Source organism: Oncorhynchus keta, chromosome 3 (genome assembly GCF_023373465.1).
Source record: "Oncorhynchus keta strain PuntledgeMale-10-30-2019 chromosome 3, Oket_V2, whole genome shotgun sequence".
Classification (NCBI taxonomy): domain Eukaryota; kingdom Metazoa; phylum Chordata; class Actinopteri; order Salmoniformes; family Salmonidae; genus Oncorhynchus; species Oncorhynchus keta.
Window position 1 is genome coordinate 33,211,333 of NC_068423.1, and position 25,079 is coordinate 33,236,411.

Below are 25,079 nucleotides of genomic sequence, written 5' to 3' on the forward strand. Positions count from 1 at the left end.
AATCCCGCCATCCAACAATGGTTTCTGGTCAGATTTGGGTTGCTAGGAACCTGCCAACCCCAAATTTGTCCCAGTATCTATTACACAGAGTAACCTAGCAACCCCAAATCTGTCTCAATATCTATTACACAGAGGAACCTAGCAACCCAAATCTGTCCCAGTATCTATTACACAGAGTAACCTAGCAACCCCAAATATGTCCCAGTTTATATTACACAGAGTAACCGAGCAACCCAAATCTGTTCCAGATTCTATTACACAGAGTAACCTAGCAATCCAAATCTGTCCCAGTTTCTATTACACAGAGTAACCTAGCAACCCCAAATCTGTCTCAATATCTATTACACAGAGTAACCTAGCAACCCCAAATATGTCCCAGTTTATATTACACAGAGTAACCGAGCAACCCAAATCTGTTCCAGATTCTATTACACAGAGTAACCTAGCAATCCAAATCTGTCCCAGTTTCTATTACACAGAGTAACCTAGCAACCCCAAATCTGTCTCAATATCTATTACACAGAGGAACCTAGCAACCCAAATCTGTCCCAGTATCTATTACACAGAGTAACCTAGCAACCCCAAATATGTCCCAGTTTATATTACACAGAGTAACCGAGCAACCCAAATCTGTTCCAGATTCTATTACACAGAGTAACCTAGCAACCCAAATCTGTCCCAGTTTCTATTACACAGAGTAACCTAGCAACCCCAAATCTGTCTCAATATCTATTACACAGAGGAACCTAGCAACCCAAATCTGTCCCAGTATCTATTACACAGAGTAACCTAGCAACCCCAAATATGTCCCAGTTTATATTACACAGAGTAACCGAGCAACCCAAATCTGTTCCAGATTCTATTACACAGAGTAACCTAGCAACCCCAAATATGTCCCAGTTTATATTACACAGAGTAACCTAGCAACCCAAATCTGTTCCAGATTCTATTACACAGAGTAACCTAGCAACCCAAATCTGTCCCAGTATCTATTACACAGAGTAACCTAGCAACCCCAAATATGTCCCAGTTTATATTACACAGAGTAACCGAGCAACCCAAATCTGTCCCAGTATCTATTACACAGAGTAACCTAGCAACCCCAAATATGTCCCAGTTTATATTACACAGAGTAACCTAGCAACCCAAATCTGTTCCAGATTCTATTACACAGAGTAACCTAGCAACCCAAATCTGTCCCAGTTAATTTTACACTGAGGAACCTGGCAACCCAAATCTGTCCTAGTTAATTTTACACTGAAGAACCTGGCAACCCAAATCTGTCCCAGTTTCTATTGCACAGAGGATTCTGGAAACTCAAATATCCCAGTTTCTATTACACAGAGTAACCTAGCAACCCAAATCGATGAGACAAGATAGTAGCTACTAACAATTGGATACCATGAAATTGGGGAGAAAAAGGGGTCAAATTTTTTTTAAATAATAATAATTTAAAAAGTAAGAAATAGTGTAGACATTGTTAATGCTGTAAATGACTATTGTAGCTGGAAACGGCTGATTTATTTTAATGGAATATCTACATAGACGTACAGAGGTCCATTATCAGCAACCATCACTCCTGTGTTCCAATGGCACGTTGTGTTAGCTAATCCAGGTTTATCATTTTAAAAAGCTAATTCATCATTAGAAAACCCTTTTGCAATTATGTTAGCACAGCTGAAAACTGTTGTCCTGATTAAAGAAGCAATACAACTGGCCTTCTTTAGACTAGTTGAGTATCTGGAGCATCAGCATTTGTGGGTTTGATTACAGGTTCAAAACGGCCAGAAACAAAGAACTTTCTTCTGAAACTCATCAGCCCATTCTTGTTCTGAAAAATGAAGGCTATTCCATGCGAGAAATTGCCAAGAAACTGAAGATCTCGTCCAACGCTGTGTACTACTCCCTTCACAGAACAGAGCAAACTGTCTCTAACCAGAATAGAAAGAGGAGTGGGAGGCCCCGGTGCACAACTGAGCACAACTGAGCAAGAGGACAAGTACATTAGAGTGTTTGAGAAACAGACGCCTCACAAGTCCTCAACTGGCAGCTTCATTAAATAGTACCCGCAAAACACCAGTCTCAACGTCAACAGTGAAGAGGCGACTCCGGGATCCTGGCCTACTAGGCAGAGTTGCAAAGAAAAAGCTCAATCTCAGGAAGATTGGAAAAAAAGTGTTATGGACAGACAAATCTACGTTTTCGAGGTGTTCGGATCACAAAGAAGAACATTCGCGAGACGCAGAAAAGATGCTGGAGGAGTGAACCATCTGTCAAGCATGGTGGAGGCAATGTGATGGTCTGGGGGTGCTTTGGTGGCGGTAAAGTGGGATATTTGTACATGGTAAAAGAGACCTTGATGAAGGAAGGCCATTTTGCAACGCCATGTCATACCCTGTGGACTGCGCTTAATTGGAGCCAATTTCCTCCTGCAACAGGACAATGACCCAAAGCACAGCTCCAAACTATGCAAGAACTATTTAGGGAAGAAGCAGTCAGCTGGTATTCTGTCTATAATGGATTGGCCAGCACAGTCACCGGATCTCAACCCTATTGAGCTGTTGTGAGAACAGCTTGACAGTATGGTGCGTAGTGCCCATCAAGCCAATCCAATTCAAGCCAATCCAACTTGTGGGAGGTGCTTCAGGAAGCATGGGGTGAAATCTCTTCAGATCACCTCAACAAATTGACAACTAGAATGCCAAAGGTCTGCAAGGCTGTAATTGCTGCAAACGGAGGATTCTTTGACAAAAGCAAAAGTTTGAAGGACACAATTGTTATTTCAATTCAAAATCATTATTTATAACCTTGTCTTTGCTATATTTCCTATTCATTTTGCAACTCATTTCATGTATGTTTTCATGGAAAACAAGGACATTTCTGAAGGGCCACAAACTTTTGAACCGTAGTGTATATTATTAAGTTTTTGTTTGATTCGTTCCTCGGGCAGGTTTTCTTTCCGGCTGTCTGTGAACACCTAATATTTTACTTGAGGGGAGTGGATGTTCGGTAGCATCTATGTATCTATCTATCTATCTAGGTCTACTATGCCCCTCTATGCCAGTCTATGCCCCTTTGTCGGTAAACTGTACTAAGGAGGGGATTCTTCAATTAAATGTTTGTTGTCATTCAACAAGACTATTTTTCGTGCGCATTATTTCACTTGAGAAATGATGCAACAAACATCTTAACATCTTACATTTACATAGTTAAATGTAAAATTGCGCGTCCAAGACCTCCTCGGCAAAAAATGTCAAAACTAATTACAGATTTCTTGATTTAGCTTAGATTAATTCTGACTATTTTGAGGAAGTGTTATGGCTATGTTGTTGCAACGTCGGCTCAAGAGGGACAAAGAGTAACATTGCAGTTTCTCATTTTTCAAGCGAAGGTCTTTTGGGAGGATATCCTAACAACTCACACTACATTCTTCAGCTGCTCTGTCTTTCGCTACATACTTCAGTCTGAGACTGCCATCACTGAAGTGGTTTATGGTGACGAGGAGCACGAGGGCTGTTGTACAAAACAAAGTTGTCAGTGATTGGATCGTCATCTAACCAATCACAGTATCAAAGACAACGACTCATTTTCAAACCGTTGCTTTACCCACGTGTGTCCTGGCTCTGGCCGAACCCATCGGTTTCTGGACCAATCAGAGGGCCCTGAATGTGTTCTCATTCAGTGAAGGGCTGAGGAGGTGCTCAGACGAGCCAAGTCATAGACTGTTCTCTCGATCAGTGGGACGCTACCATCCCATCTCGACAACTTCCGGTGAAATTGCAGAACGTGGAATTGAAATTACAGGAATAGTAATATTTAACATGAAAATACAAGTGCCATACATCAGTTAAAACCTTAACTTCTTGTTAATCCAGCCGCGTTGTTAGATTTCAAAAAGGCTTACGGCGAAAGCACACCATGTGATTATCTGAGGACAGCGCCCAGCAAATAAAAGCATTAAAAACATTTTCCACCCAGGCAGATGCGCCACAAAAGTCAGAAATAGCGATAAAATAAAACACTTACCTTTGAAGATCTTCTTCTGTTGGCATTCCTAAAGGTCCCAGCTACATCACAAATGGTGGTTTTGTTCGATAAAGTCCTTCATTATATCCCCAAAATCTCAATTTTAGCTGGAGCGCTTCATTCAATAATCTACCGGTTGCCCTCCTTCAAAATTCATACAAAATGAATCCCAAATGTTACCAAAAAACTTCTCCAAACAAGTCAAACTACGTTTATAATCAAACCTCAGGTACCTACGTAAATAAACAATCAAATTTACGACAGAGAATCGTTATTGTCATTACCGGAGATAAACGACAAAGTACTTGCATTCAACAGAACGCGTATCAAACACTACAGCCTGTTGACATCTAGTGGAAGCCCTAGGAACTACAATCTGGGAGGTTTTCCCTTCATATTAAAAATGACAGTCATAGGATTCATTGATGTGCAAAAAAAAATAAAAAATTCAAGATGGTTTGTCCTCGAGTTTCCGCCTGCCATATCAGTTCTGTTATACTCACAGACAATATGTTGACAGTTTTAGAAACTTTAGAGTGTTTTCTATCCAAATCGACCATTATATGCATATCCTAGCTTCTGGGCCTGAGTAACAGGCAGTTTACTTCGGGCACACTTGTCATCCAGCCCAAAGAGGCTAAACAGCTTCTACTCCCAAGCCATAGGACTCCTGAACAGCTAATCAAATGGCTACCCAGACTATTTGCACCCCACGCCCCCACCCACTACGCTGCTGCTACTCTCTGTTATTATCTATTCATAGCCACTTTGACAACCCTACCTGCATGTACATAATTATCTCAATTACCTCGACACCGGTGCCCCCGCACATTGACACATTGACTCTGTACCGGTAACCCCTGTATAAAGCCCCTCTATTGTTATTTACTGCTGCTCTTTAATTATTTGTTTTTCTTATCTCTTACCTTTTTTTAAACATTACATTTTTTTTTTAGGTATTATCTTAAAACCGCATTGTTGGTTAAGGGCTTGTAAAGTAAGCATTTCACTATAAGGTCTACAAATAATATTTGATTTGATTTGATCCGGACTCATTGGGAAGAAGAAGTGGGCGTGGCATAACATTTGGTCACAGCAAGAAGGCTGGGTAGCCAGGCAATAGGAAGTATGCGAACACAGATATTTACCTCACTGGGCCGAGTTCTGCTAGCAGCAAACCAAACCTATGTATGCAGAAACCTTAACTAGACCTCCCCTCTCTCTACCTGTGTGGCTGTTAAGTGGGGTCTGTTCAGAGACCTCTCCCTGCTAAGTGGGGTCTGTTCAGAGACCTCTCCCTGCTAAGTGGGGTCTGTTCAGAGACCTCTCCCTGCTAAGTGGGGTCTGTTCAGAGACCTCTCCCTGCTAAGTGGGGTCTGTTCAGAGACCTCTCCCTGCGTGGCTGCTAAGTGGGGTCTGTTCAGAGACCTCTCCCTGCTAAGTGGGGTCTGTTCAGAGACCTCTCCCTGCGTGGCTGCTAAGTGGGGTCTTTTCAGAGACCTCTCCCTGCTAAGTGGGGTCTGTTCAGAGACCTTTCCCTGTGTGGCTGTTAAGTGGGGTCTGTTCAGAGACCTCTCCCTGCTAAGTGGGGTCTGTTCAGAGACCTCTCCCTGCTAAGTGGGGTCTGTTCAGAGACCTCTCCCTGCTAAGTGGGGTCTGTACAGAGACCTCTCCCTGCTAAGTGGGGTCTGTTCAGAGACCTCTCCCTGCTAAGTGGGGTCTGTTCAGAGACCTCTCCCTGCTAAGTGGGGTCTGTTCAGAGACCTCCCCTGCTAAGTGGGGTCTGTTCAGAGACCTCTCCCTGCTAAGTGGGGTCTGTTCAGAGACCTCTCCCTGCTAAGTGGGGTCTGTTCAGAGACCTCTCCCTGCGTGGCTGCTAAGTGGGGTCTTTTCAGAGACCTCTCCCTGCTAAGTGGGGTCTGTTCAGAGACCTCTTCCTGCTAAGTGGGGTCTGTTCAGAGACCTCTCCCTGCTAAGTGGGGTCTGTTCAGAGACCTCTTCCTGCTAAGTGGGGTCTGTTCAGAGACCTCTCCCTGCTAAGTGGGGTCTGTTCAGAGACCTCTTCCTGCTAAGTGGGGTCTGTTCAGAGACCTCTCCCTGCTAAGTGGGGTCTGTTCAGAGACCTCTCCCTGCTAAGTGGGGTCTGTTCAGAGACCTCTCCCTGCTAAGTGGGTCTGTTCAGAGACCTCTCCCTGCTAAGTGGGGTCTGTTCAGAGACCTCTCCCTGCTAAGTGGGGTCTGTACAGAGACCTCTCCCTGCTAAGTGGGGTCTGTTCAGAGACCTCTCCCTGCTAAGTGGGGTCTGTTCAGAGACCTCTCCCTGCTAAGTGGGGTCTGTTCAGAGACCTCTCCCTGCTAAGTGGGGTCTGTTCAGAGACCTCTCCCTGCGTGGCTGCTAAGTGGGGTCTGTTCAGAGACCTCTCCCTGCTAAGTGGGGTCTGTTCAGAGACCTCCCTTCTCTCTCCCTGCGTGTCTGCTAAGTGGGGTCTGTTCAGAGACCTCTCCCTGCTAAGTGGGGTCTGTTCAGAGACCTCCCCTCTCTCTCCCTGCTAAGTGGGGTCTGTTCAGAGACCTCTCCCTGCTAAGTGGGGTCTGTTCAGAGACCTCTCCCTGCTAAGTGGGGTCTGTACAGAGACCTCTCCCTGCTATGTGGGGTCTGTTCAGAGACCTCTCCCTGCTATGTGGGGTCTGTTCAGAGACCTCTCCCTGCTAAGTGGGGTCTGTACAGAGACCTCTCCCTGCTAAGTGGGGTCTGTACAGAGACCTCTCCCTGCTAAGTGGGGTCTGTACAGAGACCTCTCCCTGCTAAGTGGGGTCTGTTCAGAGACCTCTCCCCTGCTAAGTGGGGTCTGGGTCTGGGGTCTTCAGAGACCTCTCCCTGCTAAGTGGGGTCTGTTCAGAGACCTCTCCTGCTAAGTGGGGTCTGTACAGAGACCTCTCCCTGCTAAGTGGGGTCTGTTCAGAGACTCTCCCCTGCTAAGTGGGGTCTGTTCAGAGACCTCTCCCTGCTAAGTGGGGTCTGTTCAGAGACCTCTCCCTGCTAAGTGGGGTCTGTTCAGAGACCTCTCCCTGCGTGGCTGCTAAGTGGGGTCTTTTCAGAGACCTCTCCCTGCTAAGTGGGGTCTGTTCAGAGACCTCTTCCTGCTAAGTGGGGTCTGTTCAGAGACCTCTCCCTGCTAAGTGGGGTCTGTTCAGAGACCTCTTCCTGCTAAGTGGGGTCTGTTCAGAGACCTCTCCCTGCTAAGTGGGGTCTGTTCAGAGACCTCTTCCTGCTAAGTGGGGTCTGTTCAGAGACCTCTCCCTGGGGTCTGTTCAAGACCTCTCCTGCTAAGTGGGGTCTGTCTCCCTGCTAAGAGGTCCTCTCCCTGCTAAGTGGGGTCTGTTCAGAGACCTCTCCCTGCTAAGTGGGTCTGTTCAGAGACCTCTCCCTGCTAAGTGGGGTCTGTTGGCTAAGTGGGGTCTGTTCAGAGACCTCTCCCTGCTAAGTGGGGTCTGTACAGAGACCTCTCCCTGCTGGGGCTGTTCAGAGACCTCTCCCTAAGTGGGGTCTGTTCAGAGACTAAGTGGGGTCTCTCCCTGCTAAGTGGGGTCTGTTCAGAGACCTCTCCCTGCTAAGTCTGGGGTCTGTTCAGAGACCTCTCCCCTGCTAAGTGGGGTCTGTTCAGAGACCTCTCCTGCTGCGTGGCTGCTAAGTGGGGTCTGTTCAGAGACCTCTCCCTGCTAAGTGGGGTCTGTTCAGAGACCTCCCCTCTGGGGTCTGTTCTCCCTGCGTGTCTGCTAAGTGGGGTCTGTTCAGAGACCTCTCCCTGCTAAGTGGGGTCTGTTCAGAGACCTCCTGGGGTCTCTCTCCCTGCTAACTGGGGTCTGTTCAGAGACCTCTCCCTGCTAACTGGGGTCTGTTCAGAGACCTCTCCTGCTAACTGGGGTCTGTTCAGAGACCTCTCCCTGCTATGTGGGGTCTGTTCAGAGACCTCTGCGTGGCTGCTAACCCTGCTATGTGGGGTCTGTTCAGAGACCTCCCCCTGCTACTGGGGTCTGTTCAGAGACCTCTCCCTGCTACTGGGGTCTGTTCAGAGACCTCTCCCTGCTAACTGGGGTCTGTTCAGAGACCTCTCCCTGCTATGTGGGGTCTGTTCAGAGACCTCTCCCTGCTAAGTGGGGTCTGTTCAGAGACCTCTCCCTGCTAAGTGGGGTCTGTACAGAGACCTCTCCCTGCTAAGTGGGGTCTGTTCAGAGACCTCTCCTAACTGGGGTCTGTTAAGACCTCTCCCTGGGTCTGTTCAGAGACCTCTCCCTGCTAACTGGGGTCTGTTCAGAGACCTCTCCCTGCGTGGCTGCTAACTGGGGTCTGTTCAGAGACCTCTCCCTGCGTGGCTGCTAACTGGGGTCTGTTCAGAGACCTCTCCCTGCGTGGCTGCTAACTGGGGTCTGTTCAGAGACCTCTCCCTGCTAACTGGGGTCTGTTCAGAGACCTCTCCCTGCGTGGCTGCTAACTGGGGTCTGTTCAGAGACCTCTCCCTGCTAACTGGGGTCTGTTCAGAGACCTCTCCCTGCTAACTGGGGTCTGGTGGCTGCTAACTGGGGTCTGTTCAGAGACCTCTCCCTGCGTGGCTGCTAACTGGGGTCTGTTCAGAGACCTCTCCCTGCTAACTGGGGTCTGTTCAGAGACCTCTCCTAACTGCTAACTGGGGTCTGTTCAGAGACCTCTCCCTGCTAACTGGGGTCTGTTCAGAGACCTCTCCCTGCTAACAGGGGTCTGTTCAGAGACCTCTCCCTGCTAACTGGGGTCTGTTCAGAGACCTCTCCCTGCGTGGCTGCTAACTGGGGTCTGTTCAGAGACCTCTCCCTGCGTGGCTGCTAACTGGGGTCTGTTCAGAGACCTCTCCCTGCTAACTGGGGTACTTCCAACAACTCTACAGGTTCATGTTACACATCATTACAACACAAATAAGTGTTTTATAATGCAGATTTACTCACAATTTGCCATCCTTGAAGGAACGAACGAAGACGGTGTCTTTCTTTATGGTGGCCTCTTCATGGCAGTCTGGGGTGATGACCTGGAGAGGGAGATATAGAGAGAAATGGATGAAGAAAGAACAGGGGAATGGCAGAGAGATGGATGGATGGTGAGAGAGTGGACAGGCAGAGAGATGGATGGATGGTGAGAGAGTGGACAGGGCAGAGAGATGGATGGATGGTGAGAGAGTGGACAGGGCAGAGAGATGGATGGATGGTGAGAGAGTGGACAGGGCAGAGAGATGGATGGATGGTGAGAGAGTGGACAGGACAGAGAGATGGATGGTGAGAGAGTGGACAGGGGAGAGATGGATGGATGGTGAGAGAGTGGACAGGGGGGGAGGATGGAGGCAGGATGGATGGATGGTGAGAGAGTGGACAGGGCAGAGAGATGGATAGTGAGAGAGTGGACAGGGGAGAGATGGATGGATGGTGAGAGAGTGGACAGGGCAGAGAGATGGATGGATGGTGAGAGAGTGGACAGGGCAGAGAGATGGATGGATGGTGAGAGAGTGGACAGGGCAGAGAGATGGATGGTGAGAGAGTGGACAGGGAGAGATGGATGGATGGTGAGAGAGTGGACAGGGCAGAGAGATGGATGGATGGTGAGAGAGTGGACAGGGCAGAGAGATGGATGGATGGTGAGAGAGTGGACAGGGCAGAGAGATGGATGGATGGTGAGAGAGTGGACAGGGCAGAGAGATGGATGGTGAGAGAGTGGACAGGGGAGAGATGGATGGATGGTGAGAGAGTGGACAGGGGAGAGATGGATGGATGGTGAGAGAGTGGACAGGGGAGAGAGATGGATGGTGAGAGAGTGGACAGGGAGAGATGGATGGATGGTGAGAGAGTGGACAGGGCAGAGAGATGGATGGTGAGAGAGTGGACAGGGCAGAGATGGATGGATGGTGAGAGAGTGGACAGGCAGAGAGATGGATGGATGGTGGACAGGGCAGAGATGGAGTGAGAGAGTGGACAGGGGAGAGATGGATGGATGGTGAGAGAGTGGACAGGGCAGAGAGATGGATGGTGAGAGAGTGGACAGGGCAGAGATGGATGGATGGATGGTGAGATGGATGGTGGACAGGGCAGAGATGGATGGATGGTGAGAGAGTGGACAGGGGAGAGATGGATGGATGGTGAGATAGTGGACAGGGGAGAGATGGATGGATGGTGAGAGAGTGGACAGGGCAGATAGATGGATGGATGGTGAGAGAGTGGACAGGCAGAGAGATGGATGGTGAGAGAGTGGACAGGGCAGAGAGATGGATGGTGAGAGAGTGGACAGGGCAGAGAGATGGATGGTGAGAGAGTGGACAGGGCAGAGATGGATGGATGGTGAGAGAGATGGATGGTGAGAGGGCAGAGAGATGGATGGTGAGAGAGTGGACAGGCAGAGAGATGGATGGTGAGAGAGTGGACAGGGCAGATAGATGGATGGATGGTGAGAGAGTGGACAGGCAGAGAGATGGATGGTGAGAGAGTGGACAGGCAGAGAGATGGATGGATGGTGAGAGAGTGGACAGGGGAGAGATGGATGGATGGTGAGAGAGTGGACAGGGGAGAGATGGATGGTGAGATAGTACTGTAGCACTGAGCAAAGTGGACATGGTCGACCGAACTCTCCAATATGTTGTTTCAAAATGAAGACATGAGAGGCGAACAGTTTGCAAAGATGAGCATTTATACGTGAGTAAAGAGACTCGCTGGTCTGCCTTCCAAACACGGACAACCCTCCTACACACACAGGAACAGAGAGCAGTAGCAGTGGGAGTCCAAGCTAACAGGCAACACAGTCCAGACTCGAGGAGGTGGTGCTGTGGGATTAGCAAAGATCCTCTTTGAAGAGGGTTTCAGATGTGCTCATTCCACTGCCCAACTCTGTTGACCTGCATCTCTCTCCATCCACCTCTCTCCCTCCATCCACCTCTATCTCTACACCTCTCTCCCTCCATCCACCTCTCTCCCTCCATCCACCTCTATCTCTACACCTCTCTCCCTCCATCCACTCTCCCTCCTCTCTATCTCTCCTCTCTCTCTCCATCCACCTCTATCTCTCACCTCTCTCCCTCCATCCACCTCTCTCCCTCCATCCACCTCTATCTCTACACCTCTCTCCCTCCATCCACCTCTCTCCCTCCATCCACCTCTCTCCCTCCATACACCTCTCTCCCTCCATCCACCTCTCTCCCTCCATCCACCTCTATCTCTCCACCTCTCTCCCTCCTCCATCCACCTCTCTCCCTCCATCCACCTCTCTCCCTCCATCCATCTCTCTCCCTCCATCCACCTCTTCCTCCATCCACCTCTCTCCCTCCATCCACCTCTCTCCCTCCATCCACCTCTCTCCCTCCATCCACCTCTCTCCCTCCATCCACCTCTCTCCCTCCATCCACCTCTCTCCCTCCATCCACCTCTCTCCCTCCATCCACCTCTCTCCTCCACCTCTCTCTCCATCCATCTCTATCTCTACACCTCTCTCCCTCCATCCATCTCTATCTCTCCACCTCTCTCCCTCCATCCATCTCTATCTCTACACCCTCTCCCTCCATCCATCTCTATCTCTTCACCTCTCTCCCTCCATCCATCTCTATCTCTACACCCATCTCCCTCCATCCATCTCTATCTCTCCACCTCTCTCCCTCCATCCATCTCTATCTCCCTCCATCCACCTCTCTCCTCCATCCACCTCTCTCCCTCCATCCACCTCTCTCCCTCCATCCACCTCTCTCCCTCCATCCACCTCTCTTCCTCCATCCATCTCTATCTCTACACCTCTCTCCCTCCATCCATCTCTATCTCTCCCTCCATCCATCTCTCTCCCTCCATCCATCCATCTCTATCTCTTCATGGCTCTCTCCCTCCATCCATCTCTATCTCTATCTCCCTCCATCCACCCTATCTCTTCACTCTCTCCCTCCATCCATCTCTAAATCTATACATCTCTATCTATTATCCCTCCATCCACCTCTCTCCCTCCATCCATCTCTCTCTATCCTCTACTCTCTCTCCCTCCATCCATCTCTATCTCTACACCTCTCTCCCTCCATCCATCTCTATCCATCCACCTCTCCTCCACCTCTCTCCCCTCCATCCATCTCTCTATCTCTCCATCCATCTCTCTACACCCTCCATCCATCTCTATCTCTCCACCTCTCTCCCTCCATCCATCTCTATCTCATCCACCTCTCCCTCCATCCATCCATCCATCTCCCACCTCATCTCTATCTCCCTCCATCCTCTCTCCCTCCATCCATCTCTATCTCTCCACCTCTCTTCCTCCATCCACCTCTCTCCTCTCCATCCACCTCTCTCCCTCCATCCATCTCTATCTCTTCACCTCTCTCCATCCATCTCTATCTCTACACCTCTCTCTCCATCCTCCATCCACCTCTCTCCCTCCATCCATCCATCTCTATCTCTTCCTCCATCCACTCTCTCTCACCCTCCATCCATCTCCTCTCCCTCCATCCATCTCTCTCCCTCCATCCATCCTCTATCTCCCTCCATCCCTCTCTCCCTCCATCCATCTCTATCTCTCCACCTCTCTCCCTCCATCCATCTCTCCATCTCCCTCCATCCATCTCTATCCTCCACCTCCTCTCTCCATCTCTCCACCTCTCTCCCTCCATCCACCTCTCTCCCTCCATCCACCTCTCCCTCCATCCTCTCTTCCCTCCATCCACCTCTCTCTCCACCTCTCTCCTCCATCCACCTCTCTCCCTCCATCCACCTCTATCTCTACACCTCTCTCCCTCCATCCATCCTCTCACCTCTCTCCTCCATCCTCCATCTTCCTCCATCCTCTATCTCCTCCACCTCTCTCCCTCCATCCATCTCTATCTCTACACCTCTCTCCCTCCTCCATCCATCTCTATCTCTCCCTCCACCATCTCTCTCTTCACCTCTCTCCCTCCATCCATCTCTATCTCTCATCTCTCTCCCTCCATCCACCTCTCTCCCTCCATCCATCTCTATCTCTACACCTCTCTCCCCCATCCATCTCCTCTCCATCTCATCTCCATCTCTACACCTCTCTCCCTCCATCCATCTCTACACCTCTCTCCCTCCTCCACCTCTCTCCCTCCATCCATCTCTATCTCTACACCTCTCTCCCTCCATCCATCTCTATCTCTCCACCTCTTCCTCCATCCCTATCTCCATCCATCACCTATCTCTTCACCTCTCTCCCTCCATCCATCTCTATCTCTTCACCTCTCTCCCCTCCATCCATCTCTTCACCTCTCCCTCCATCCATCTCTCTCTCCCTCCATCCACCTCTCTCACCCCTCCATCCATCCTCTATCTCTCCACCTCTCTCCCTCCATCCATCTCTCACCCTCTTCCTCCATCTCTCTCCCTCCATCCACCTCTCTCCCTCCATCCATCTCTATCTCTCCCTCCACACCTCTCTCCTCCATCCATCTCTACCCCTCTCCATCCACCTCTCTCCCTCCATCCATCTCTATCTCTCCACAGCTCTTCCTCCATCCATCTCCCTCTTCCTCCATCCATCTCTATCTCCACCTCTCTCCCTCCATCTCTCTCCTCCATCCATCTCTATCTCTCCACCTCTCCTCCCTCCATCCATCTCTATCTCTACACCTCTATCTTCCTCCATCCATCTCTTCCTCCATCCACTCTCTCATCCACCTCCACCTCCTCCATCCATCTCTATCTCCTCTCTCCTCCATCCATCTCTATCTCTTCACCCCTCTCCCTCCATCCATCTCTATCTCTACACCTCTCTCCCTCCATCCATCTCTATCTCTCCACCTCTCTCCCTCCATCCATCTCTATCTCTACACCTCTCTCCCTCCATCCTCTATCTCTCCACCTCTCTCTTCCTCCATCCATCTCTATCTCTATCTCCCTCCATCCATCTCTATCTCTCTCCCTCCATCCATCTCTATCTCTCCACCTCTCTCCCTCCATCCATCTCTATCTCTCCACCTCTCTCCCTCCATCCATCTCTATCTCTCCACCTCTCTCCCTCCATCCATCTCTATCTCTCCACCTCTCTCCCTCCATCCATCTCTATCTCTACACCTCTCTCCCTCCATCCATCTCCCTCTATCTATCTCCTCCATCCATCTCATCTCTACACCTCTCTTCCTCCATCCATCTCTCTCCCTCCATCCATCTCTCTCCCTCCATCCACCTCTATCTCTACACCTCTCTCCCTCCTCCATCCACCTCTCTCCCTCCATCTCTCCTCCATCCATCTCTATCTCTCACCTCCATCCATCCATCTCTACCTCTCTCCCTCCATCCATCTCTATCTCTTCACCCTCTCCCTCCATCCATCTCTATCTCTACACCTCCATCTCTCTCCTCCATCCATCCATCTCTACATCTCCCTCCATCCACCTCTCTCTCCTCCATCCATCTCTCCCTCCTCCACCTCTCTTCCTCCATCCATCTCTATCTCTCCACCTCTCTCCCTCCATCCATCTCTATCTCCCTCCATCCATCTCTATCTCTCCATCCATCTCTATCTCTTCACCTCTCTCCCTCCATCCACCTCTATCTCTCCACCTCTCTCCCTCCATCCATCTCTATCTCTCCACCTCTCTTCCTCCATCCACCTCTCTTCCTCCATCCATCTCTATCTCTTCACCTCTCTCCCTCCATCCATCTCTATCTCTTCACCTCTCTCCCTCCATCCATCTCTATCTCTACACCTCTCTCCCTCCATCCATCTCTATCTCTCCACCTCTCCCTCCATCCATCTCTATCTCTACACCTCTCTCCCTCCATCCATCTCTATCTCTCCACCTCTCTCCCTCCATCCATCTCTATCTCTTCACCTCTCCCTCCATCCATCTCTATCTCTACACCTCTCCCTCCATCCACCTCTCTCCCTCCATCCATCTCTATCTCTTCACCTCTCTCCCTCCATCCATCTCTCTCTCCACCTCTCTCCCTCCATCCATCTCTATCTCTACACCTCTCTCCCTCCATCCATCTCTATCTCTCCACCTCTCTCCCTCCATCCATCTCTATCTCTCCACCTCTCTCCCTCCATCCACCTCTATCTCTCCACCTCTCTTCCTCCATCCATCTCTCTCCCTCCATCCATCTCTATCTCTTCACCTCTCTTCCTCCATCCATCTCTCTCCCTCCATCCATCTCTATCTCTTCACCTCTCTCCCTCCATCCATCTCTATCTCTACACCTCTTCCTCCATCCATCTCTATCTCTTCACCTCTCTCCCTCCATCCATCTCTATCTCTACACCTCTCTTCCTCCATCCATCTCTATCTCTTCACCTCTCTTCCTCCATCCACCTCTCTTCCTCCATCCACCTCTCTTCCTCCATCCACCTCTATTCCTCCATCCACATATCTTCCTCCATCCACCCCTCTCTCTCCCTCCATCCACCTCTCTCCCTCCATCCATCTCTATCTCTTCACCTCTCTTCCTCCATCCCCCTCTCTCCCTCCATCCATCTCTATCTCTTCACCTCTCTTCCTCAATCCACCTCTCTTCCTCCATCCATCTCTATCTCTTCACCTCTCTTCCTCCATCCATCTCTATCTCTTCACCTCTCTTCCTCCATCCATCTCTATCTCTCCACCTCTCTTCCTCCATCCATCTCTATCTCTTCACCTCTCTCCCTCCATCCATCTCTATCTCTTCACCTCTCTTCCTCCATCCATCTCTTCACCTCTCTTCCTCCATCCATCTCTATCTCTTCACCTCTCTTCCTCCATCCATCTCTATCTCTTCACCTCTCTTCCTCCATCCATCTCTATCTCTTCACCTCTCTTCCTCCATCCACCTCCTACAAGGCAGCCCTGTAGCTGTAGTATTGAACTACGAGGCAGCCCTGTAGCTGTAGTATTGTACTACGAGGCAGCCCTGTAGCTGTAGTATTGTACTACAAGGCAGCCCTGTAGCTGTAGTATTATACTACGGGGCAGCCCTGTAGCTCTAGTATTGTACTACGAGGCAGCCCTGTAGCTGTAGTATTGTACTACGAGGCAGCCCTGTAGCTGTAGTATTGTACTACGGGGCAGCCCTGTAGCTGTAGTATTGTACTACGGGGCAGCCCTGTAGCTGTAGTATTGTACTACGAGGCAGCCCTGTAGCTGTAGTATTGTACTACGAGGCAGCCCTGTAGCTGTAGTATTATACTACAAGGCAGCCCTGTAGCTGTAGTATTATACTACGAGGCAGCCCTGTAGCTGTAGTATTATACTACGAGGCAGCCCTGTAGCTGTAGTATTATACTACGAGGCAGCCCTGTAGCTGTAGTATTGTACTACGAGGCAGCCCTGTAGTATTATACTACGAGGCAGCCCTGTAGCTGTAGTATTGAACTACAAGGCAGCCCTGTAGCTGTAGTATTGTACTACGAGGCAGCCCTGTAGCTGTAGTATTGTACTACGAGGCAGCCCTGTAGCTGTAGTATTGTACTACGAGGCAGCCCTGTAGCTGTAGTATTGTACTACGAGGCAGCCCTGTAGCTGTAGTATTGTACTACGAGGCAGCCCTGTAGCTGTAGTATTGTACTACGAGGCAGCCCTGTAGCTGTAGTATTGTACTACGAGGCAGCCCTGTAGCTGTAGTATTGTACTACGAGGCAGCCCTGTAGCTGTAGTATTGTACTACGAGGCAGCCCTGTAGCTGTAGTATTGTACTACGAGGCAGCCCTGTAGCTGTAGTATTATACTACGAGGCAGCCCTGTAGCTGTAGTATTGTACTACGAGGCAGCCCTGTAGTATTATACTACGAGGCAGCCCTGTAGCTGTAGTATTGTACTACGAGGCAGCCCTGTAGCTGTAGTATTGTACTACGAGGCAGCCCTGTAGTATTGTACTACGAGGCAGCCCTGTAGCTGTAGTATTATACTACGAGGCAGCCCTGTAGCTGTAGTATTGTACTACGAGGCAGCCCTGTAGTATTATACTACGAGGCAGCCCTGTAGCTGTAGTATTGTACTACGAGGCAGCCCTGTAGCTGTAGTATTGTACTACGAGGCAGCCCTGTAGCTGTAGTATTGTACTACGAGGCAGCCCTGTAGTATTATACTACGAGGCAGCCCTGTAGCTGTAGTATTGTACTACGAGGCAGCCCTGTAGTATTATACTATGAGGCAGCCCTGTAGTATTATACTACGAGGCAGCCCTGTAGCTGTAGTTCCCCACATGGCCAGTAGGACGTGGTAAGGAGCTGGCATGTCAACACACTGCAGCTGACAACAACAACAAACACAGGGCAGAATCCCAAATGGCACTTTATTCCCTACATAGTGAACTAGTTTCAACTAGGGCCCATGAGAATCTGGTTAGAACAGAAGTACTATAGCACTATATAGGGAATAGGGTGCCATTGGCCTGCACTCAAGTCAAAAGTAGTGCACTATATAGGGAATATGGCTCTGGTCTAAAGTAGTGCACTATATAGGGAATAGGGCTCTGGTCTAAAGTAGTGCACTATATAGGGAATAGGGCTTTGGTCTAAAGTAGTGCACTATATAGGGAATAGGGTGCCATTGGCCTGCACTCAACTCAAAAGTAGTGCACGATATAGGGAATATGGCTCTGGTCTAAAGTAGTGCACTATATAGGAATAGGGGCTCTGGTCTAAAGTAGTGCACTATATAGGGAATAGGGTGCCATTGGCCTGCACTCAAGTCAAAAGTAGTGCACTATATAGGGAATAGGGTGCCATTGGCCTGCACTCAAGTCAAAAGTAGTGCACGATATAGGGAATAGGGCTCTGGTCTAAAGTAGTGCACTATATAGGGAATAGGGCTCTGGTCTAAAGTAGTGCACTATATAGGGAATAGGGCTCTGGTCTAAAGTAGTGCACTATATAGGGAATAGGGCTCTGGTCTAAAGTAGTGCACTATAGGGAATAGGGCTCTGGTCTAAAGGAATAGGGCTCTGGTCTAAAGTAGTGCACTATATAGGGAATAGGGCTCTGGTCTAAAGTAGTGCACTATATAGGGAATAGGGCTCTGGTCTAAAGTAGTGCACTATATAGGGAATAGGGCTCTGGTCTAAAGTAGTGTACAATATAGGGAATAGGGTTCTGGTCTAAAGTAGTGCACTATATAGGGAATAGGGCTCTGGTCTAAAGTAGTGCACTATATACTGGGAATAGACAATAATCTACTTTACTGGATAGAGAGTTCTGGTCTAAAGTAGGTCTGCACTAATCTACTTTAGGATGATAGGGCTCTGGTCTAAATGTAGTCTGACACACTATATAGGGAATAGGGCTCTGGTCTAAAGTAGTGACACACTATCTATAGGGAATAGGGCTCTGGTCTACTTTACTGAGATAGTGCACAATATCTACTTTAGGGAATAGGGCCCTGGTCTAAAGTAGTGTACTATATAGGGAATAGGGTTCTGGTCTAAAAGTAGTGACACTATATAGGGAATAGGGCTCTGGTCTAAAGTAGTGCACTATACTTTAGGGAATAGGGTTCTGGTCTAAAGTAGTGCACTATACTTTAGGGAATAGGGCTCTGGTCTAAAGTAGAGTCTCGACACTGCACTGATGATATATAGGGAATAGGGCTCTGGTCAACAGTAGTGCACTATATACTGATGAATAGGGCTCTGGTCACTTTACAGTAGTGCACTATATATGGAATAGGGCTCTGGTCTAAAGTAGTGCACTATATAGGGAATAGGGCTCTGGTCTAAAGTAGTGCACTATATAGGGAATAGGGCTCTGGTCTAAAGTAGTGCACTATATAGGGAATAGGGCTCTGGTCCTCTGGTTTTCTCATTTCAGCTGGGCAGCATTGTGTATCTACAATGCAACAACCAGCCATATGAATCCATTGTTTATAGTGGAAAAGCAATTTGATCAAAGACCCAACTTTGACAACTATTTTACGACAAAATATTCCAACTGATGATAGAGAGGTCTCAACACTGACAATAATCTACTTTACTGATGATAGAGGTCTCGACACTGACAATAATCTACTTTACTGATGATAGAGGTCTCGACACTGACAATAATCTACTTTACTGATGATAGAGGTCTCGACACTGACAATAATCTACTTTACTGATGATAGAGGTCTCGACACTGACAATAATCTACTTTACTGATGATAGAGGTCTCGACACTGACAATAATCTACTTTACTGATGATAGAGGTCTCGACACTGACAATAATCTACTTTACTGATGATAGAGGTCTCGACACTGACAATAATCTACTTTACTGATGATGAGGTCTTTACTGATGATAGAGGTCTCGACACTGACAATAATCTACTGACAATAATCTAATCTTTACTGATGATAGAGGTCTCGACACTGACAATAATCTACTTTACTGATGATAGAGAGGTCTCGACACTGACAATAATCTACTTTACTGATGATAGAGGTCTCGACACTGACAATAATCTACTTTACTGATGATAGAGAGGTCTCGACACTGACAATAATCTACTTTACTGATGATAGAGAGGTCTCGACACTGACAATAATCTACTTTACTGATGATAGAGAGGTCTCGACACTGACAATAATCTACTTTACTGATGATAGAGAGGTCTCGACACTGACAATAATCTACTTTACTGATGATAGAGAGGTCTCGACACTGACAATAATCTACTTTACTGATGATAGAGGTCTCGACACTGACAATAATCTACTTTACTGATGATAGAGAGGTCTCGACACTGACAATAATCTACTTTACTGATGATAGAGGTCTCGACACTGACAATAATCTACTTTACTGATGATAGAGGTCTCGACACTGACAATAATCTACTTTACTGATGATAGAGGTCTCGACACTGACAATAATCTACTTTACTGATGATAGAGGTCTCGACACTGACAATAATCTACTTTACTGATGATAGAGGTCTCGACACTGACAATAACACTGACTTTACTGATGATAGAGGTCTCGACACTGACAATAATCTACTTTACTGATGATAGAGGTCTCGACACTGACAATAATCTACTTTACTGATGATAGAGGTCTCGACACTGACAATAATCTACTTTACTGATGATAGAGGTCTCGACACTGACAATAATCTACTTTACTGATGATAGAGGAGAGGTCTCGACACTGACAATAATCTACTTTACTGATGATAGAGGTCTCGACACTGACAATAATCTACTTTACTGATGACAGAGAGGTCTCGACACTGACAATAATCTACTTTACTGATGATAGAGGTCTCGACACTGACAATAATCTACTTTACTGATGATAGAGGTCTCGACACTGACAATGACAATAATCTACTTCTACTTTACTGATGATAGAGGTCTGACAATAATCACTTGACAATAATCTACTTTACTGATGATAGAGAGGTCTCGACACTGACAATAATCTACTTTACTGATGATAGAGGTCTCGACACTGACAATAATCTACTTTACTGATGATAGAGAGGTCTCGACACTGACAATAATCTACTTTACTGATGATAGAGAGGTCTCGACACTGACAATAATCTACTTTACTGATGATAGAGAGGTCTCGACACTGACAATAATCTACTTTACTGATGATAGAGGTCTCGACACTGACAATAATCTACTTTACTGATGATAGAGGTCTCGACACTGACAATAATCTACTTTACTGATGATAGAGAGGTCTCGACACTGACAATAATCTACTTTACTGATGATAGAGGTCTCGACACTGACAATAATCTACTTTACTGATGATAGAGGTCTCGACACTGACAATAATCTACTTTACTGATGATAGAGGTCTCGACACTGACAATAATCTACTTTACTGATGATAGAGAGGTCTCGACACTGACAATAATCTACTTTACTGATGATAGAGAGGTCTCGACACTGACAATAATCTACTTTACTGATGATAGAGAGGTCTCGACACTGACAATAATCTACTTTACTGATGATAGAGAGGTCTCGACACTGACAATAATCTACTTTACTGATGATAGAGGTCTCGACACTGACAATAATCTACTTTACTGATGATAGAGGTCTCGACACTGACAATAATCTACTTTACTGATGATAGAGAGGTCTCGACACTGACAATAATCTACTTTACTGATGATAGAGAGGTCTCGACACTGACAATAATCTACTTTACTGATGATAGAGGTCTCGACACTGACAATAATCTACTTTACTGATGATAGAGGTCTCTTAGGTCTGTTATAGTGTTGTAGTGTTGAAGTGTAATAGTGTTATAGTGTAGTAGTGTAGTAGTGTAGTAGTGGTGTAGTGTTGTAGTGCTGTAGTGTTGCAGCGCTGTAGTGTTGTAGTGTAATAGTGTTATAGTGCTATAGTGCTAGTAGCTGTGTTCCCTCACGATGCCAGTGTAGTGCAGCATACGAGTTCCAAATGGTGCCCTAATCCCTATATAGTGCACTACTTTGACACCCTAATCCCTATATAGTTCACTACTGTTGATCAGGGACTGCGTAGTGTAATTTATAATAATAATAATAATAATTTCATACCAAGATGCTGTCTGTTACACTCCCCTGCTTATATGCTCTCTGAACAGTAGTGGGGTACTATATACAATTGAAGTAGGAAGTTTACATACACTTAGGTTGGAGTCATTAAAAGTAGTTTTTCAACCACTCCACACATTTCTTGTTAACAAACTATAGTTTTGGTCGGTTAGGACATCTTTGTGCATGACACAAGTCATTTTTCCAACAATTGTTTACAGATTATTTCACTTATAATTCACTGTATCACAATTCCAGTGGGTCAGAGTAAATTGACTTTAAACAGCTTGGAAAATGGCAGATAATGATGTTGTTGCTTCTGATAGGCTAATTGACATCATTTGAGTCAATTGGAGGTGTACCTGTGGATGCATTACAAGGTCTACCTTCAAACTCAGTGCCTCTTTGCTTGACATCATGGGAAAATCAAAAGAAATCAACTTGGACTTCAGAAAACAAATTGTAGACCTCCACAAGTCTGGTTCATCCTTGGGAGCAATTTCCAAATGCCTGAAGGTACCACGTTCATCTGTACAAACAATAGTACACAAGTATAAACACCATGGGAACACACAGCCATCATACCGCTCAGGAAGGAGACGCGTTCTGTCTCCTAGAGATTAACGTACTTTGGTGCGAAAAGTGCAAATCAATCCCAGAACAACAGCAAAGGACCTTGTGAAGATGCTGGAGGAAACAGGTAGACAAGTATCTATATCCACAGTAAAACGAGTCCTCTATCGACATAACCTGAAATGCCGCTCACCAAGGAAGAAGCCACTGCTCCAAAACCGCCATAAAAAAGACAGACTATGGTTTGCAACTGCACATGGGGACAAAGATCATACTTTTTGGAGAAATGTCCTCTGGTCTGATGAAACAAAAATAGAACTGTTTGGCCATTTTTTATTTTTTTTTTTTTTTTTACCTTTATTTGACCAGGCAAGTCAGTTAAGAACATATTCTTATTTTCAATGACGGCCTGGGAACAGTGCCTGTTCAGGGGCAGAACAACAGATTTGTACCTTGTCAGCTCTGGGGTTTGAACTCGCAACCTTCCGGTTACTAGTCCAACGCTCTAACCACTAGGCTACGCTGCCGCCCCATAATGACCATCGTTTTGTTTGGAGGAAAGGGGGAGGCTTGCAAGCCGAAGAACACCATCCCAACCATGAAGCACGGGGGTGGCAGCATCATGTTGTGGGGATGCTTTGCTGCAGGAGAGACTGGTGCACTTCACAAAATAGATGGCATCATAAGGTAGGAAAATTATGTGGATATTTCGAAGCAACATCTCAAGACATCAGTCAGGAAGTTAAAGCTTGGTCGCAAATGGGTCTTCCAGATGGAGAATGACCCCAAGCATACTTCCAAAGTTGTGGCAAAATGGCTTAAGGACAACGAAGTCAAGGTATTGGACAGGCCATCACAAAGCCCTCACCTCAATCCCATAGAAGATGTGTGGACAGAACTGAAAAAGCTTGTGCGAGCAAGGAGGCCTACAAACCCGACTCAGTTACACCAGCTCTGTCAGGAGGAATGGGCCAAAATTCACCCAACTTATCGTGGGAAGCTTGTGGAAGGCTACCCAAAATCTTTGACTCAAGTTAAACAATTTAAAGGCAATTTCTTCCAAATACTAATTGAGTGTATGTAAACTTCTGACCCACTGGGAATGTGATGAAAGAAATAAAAGCTGAAATAAATCATTCTCTCTACTATTATTCTGACATTTCACATTCTTAAAATAAAGTGGTGATACTAACTGACCTAAGACTGGGAATTGTTACTAGGATTAAATGTCAGGAAGTGTGAAAAACTGACTTTAAATGTATTTGGCTAAGGTGTATGTAAACTTCCGACTTCAACTGTATAGAGGATATGATGTCATATGGTCACTGGACAGTGGTAGTGTACTATATATAGGGGATATGATGTCATATGGTCACTGGACAGTGGTAGTGTACTATATATAGGGGATATGATGTCATATAGGGGACATGATGTCATATAGGAGATATGATGTCATATAGGGGATATGATGTCATATAGGGGACATGATGTCATATGGTCACTGGACAGTGGTAGTGTACTATATATAGGGGATATGATGTCATATGGTCACTGGACAGTGGTAGTGTACTATATATAGGGGATATGATGTCATATGGTCACTGCACAGTGGTAGTGTACTATATATAGGGGATATGATGTCATATGGTCACTGGACAGTGGTAGGGTACTATATATAGGGGACATGATGTCATATGATCACTGGACATTAGTAGTTTACTAAATATAGGGGACATGATGTCATATGGTCACTGGACAGTGGTAGTGTACTATATATAGGGGATATGATGTCATATGGTCACTGCACAGTGGTAGTGTACTATATATAGGGGATATGATGTCATATGGTCACTGGACAGTGGTAGTGTACTATATATAGGGGATATGATGTCATATGGTCACTGCACAGTGGTAGTGTACTATATATAGGGGATATGATGTCATATGGTCACTGGACAGTGGTAGTGTACTATATATAGGGGATATGATGTCATATGGTCACTGGACAGTGGTAGTGTACTATATATAGGGGATATGATGTCATATGGTCACTGCACAGTGGTAGTGTACTATATATAGGGGATATGATGTCATATGGTCACTGGACAGTGGTAGTGTACTATATATAGGGGATATGATGTCATATGGTCACTGCACAGTGGTAGTGTACTATATATAGGGGATATGATGTCATATGGTCACTGGACAGTGGTAGTGTACTATATATAGGGGATATGATGTCATATGGTCACTGCACAGTGGTAGTGTACTATATATAGGGGATATGATGTCATATGGTCACTGGACAGTGGTAGTGTACTATATATAGGGGACATGATGTCATATGGTCACTGGACAGTGGTAGTGTACTATATATAGGGGACATGATGTCATATGGTCACTGCACAGTGGTAGTGTACTATATATGGGGACATGATGTCATATGGTCACTGGACAGTGGTAGTGTACTATATATAGGGGATATGATGTCATATGGTCACTGCACAGTGGTAGTGTACTATATATAGGGGATATGATGTCATATGGTCACTGCACAGTGGTAGTTTACTAAATATAGGGGATATGATGTCATATAGGGGACATGATGTCATATAGTCTCTGGACAATAGTAGTGTACTATATATAGGGGATATGATGTCATGTAGGGGATATGGTGTCATATAGGGGATATGATGTCATATGATCCACAGCCAGAGATATGGAGGTAGCTGATCTCACCAGGGCAGGGTACCATGCTGTTGTCTTGGTCTTCCTGTCTGCAGTAGAGGCAGGGCCCACCTCAACACACACCACCTTCCCATACAGGTCTTCGTTCTGTCTCCCGTCACTGTCCTCCTCTTCACTGGACGATGAAGAGGACTCTTCCTCCTGACTGGCAGAAGGAAGGAGAACATACCAATTTACAACAATGAATACACAATAGTTTAAATTTAACACACACACAGTGAGACCAAACGGTATAGGGCACCCAACTA

The 25,079-nt window shown here is 46.8% G+C and overlaps 1 protein-coding gene across 6 annotated transcripts in view; it reads right to left on the minus strand.

Moving 5' to 3' along the window:
* LOC118369450 (AT-rich interactive domain-containing protein 4B-like) overlaps nt 1–25,079 on the minus strand; it is a 262,365-nt gene that overhangs the window by 136,835 nt on the left and 100,451 nt on the right. For all 6 annotated transcript variants that reach the window (XM_052496727.1, XM_052496726.1, XM_052496725.1 and 3 more), the window contains exons 8-9: nt 24,823–24,976; nt 9,004–9,083 (exon numbers count right to left, since the gene is read on the minus strand). In XM_052496727.1, coding sequence (XP_052352687.1) covers nt 9,004–9,083; nt 24,823–24,976 — 234 coding nt within the window. The remainder of the gene's footprint in view (nt 1–9,003; nt 9,084–24,822; nt 24,977–25,079) is intronic.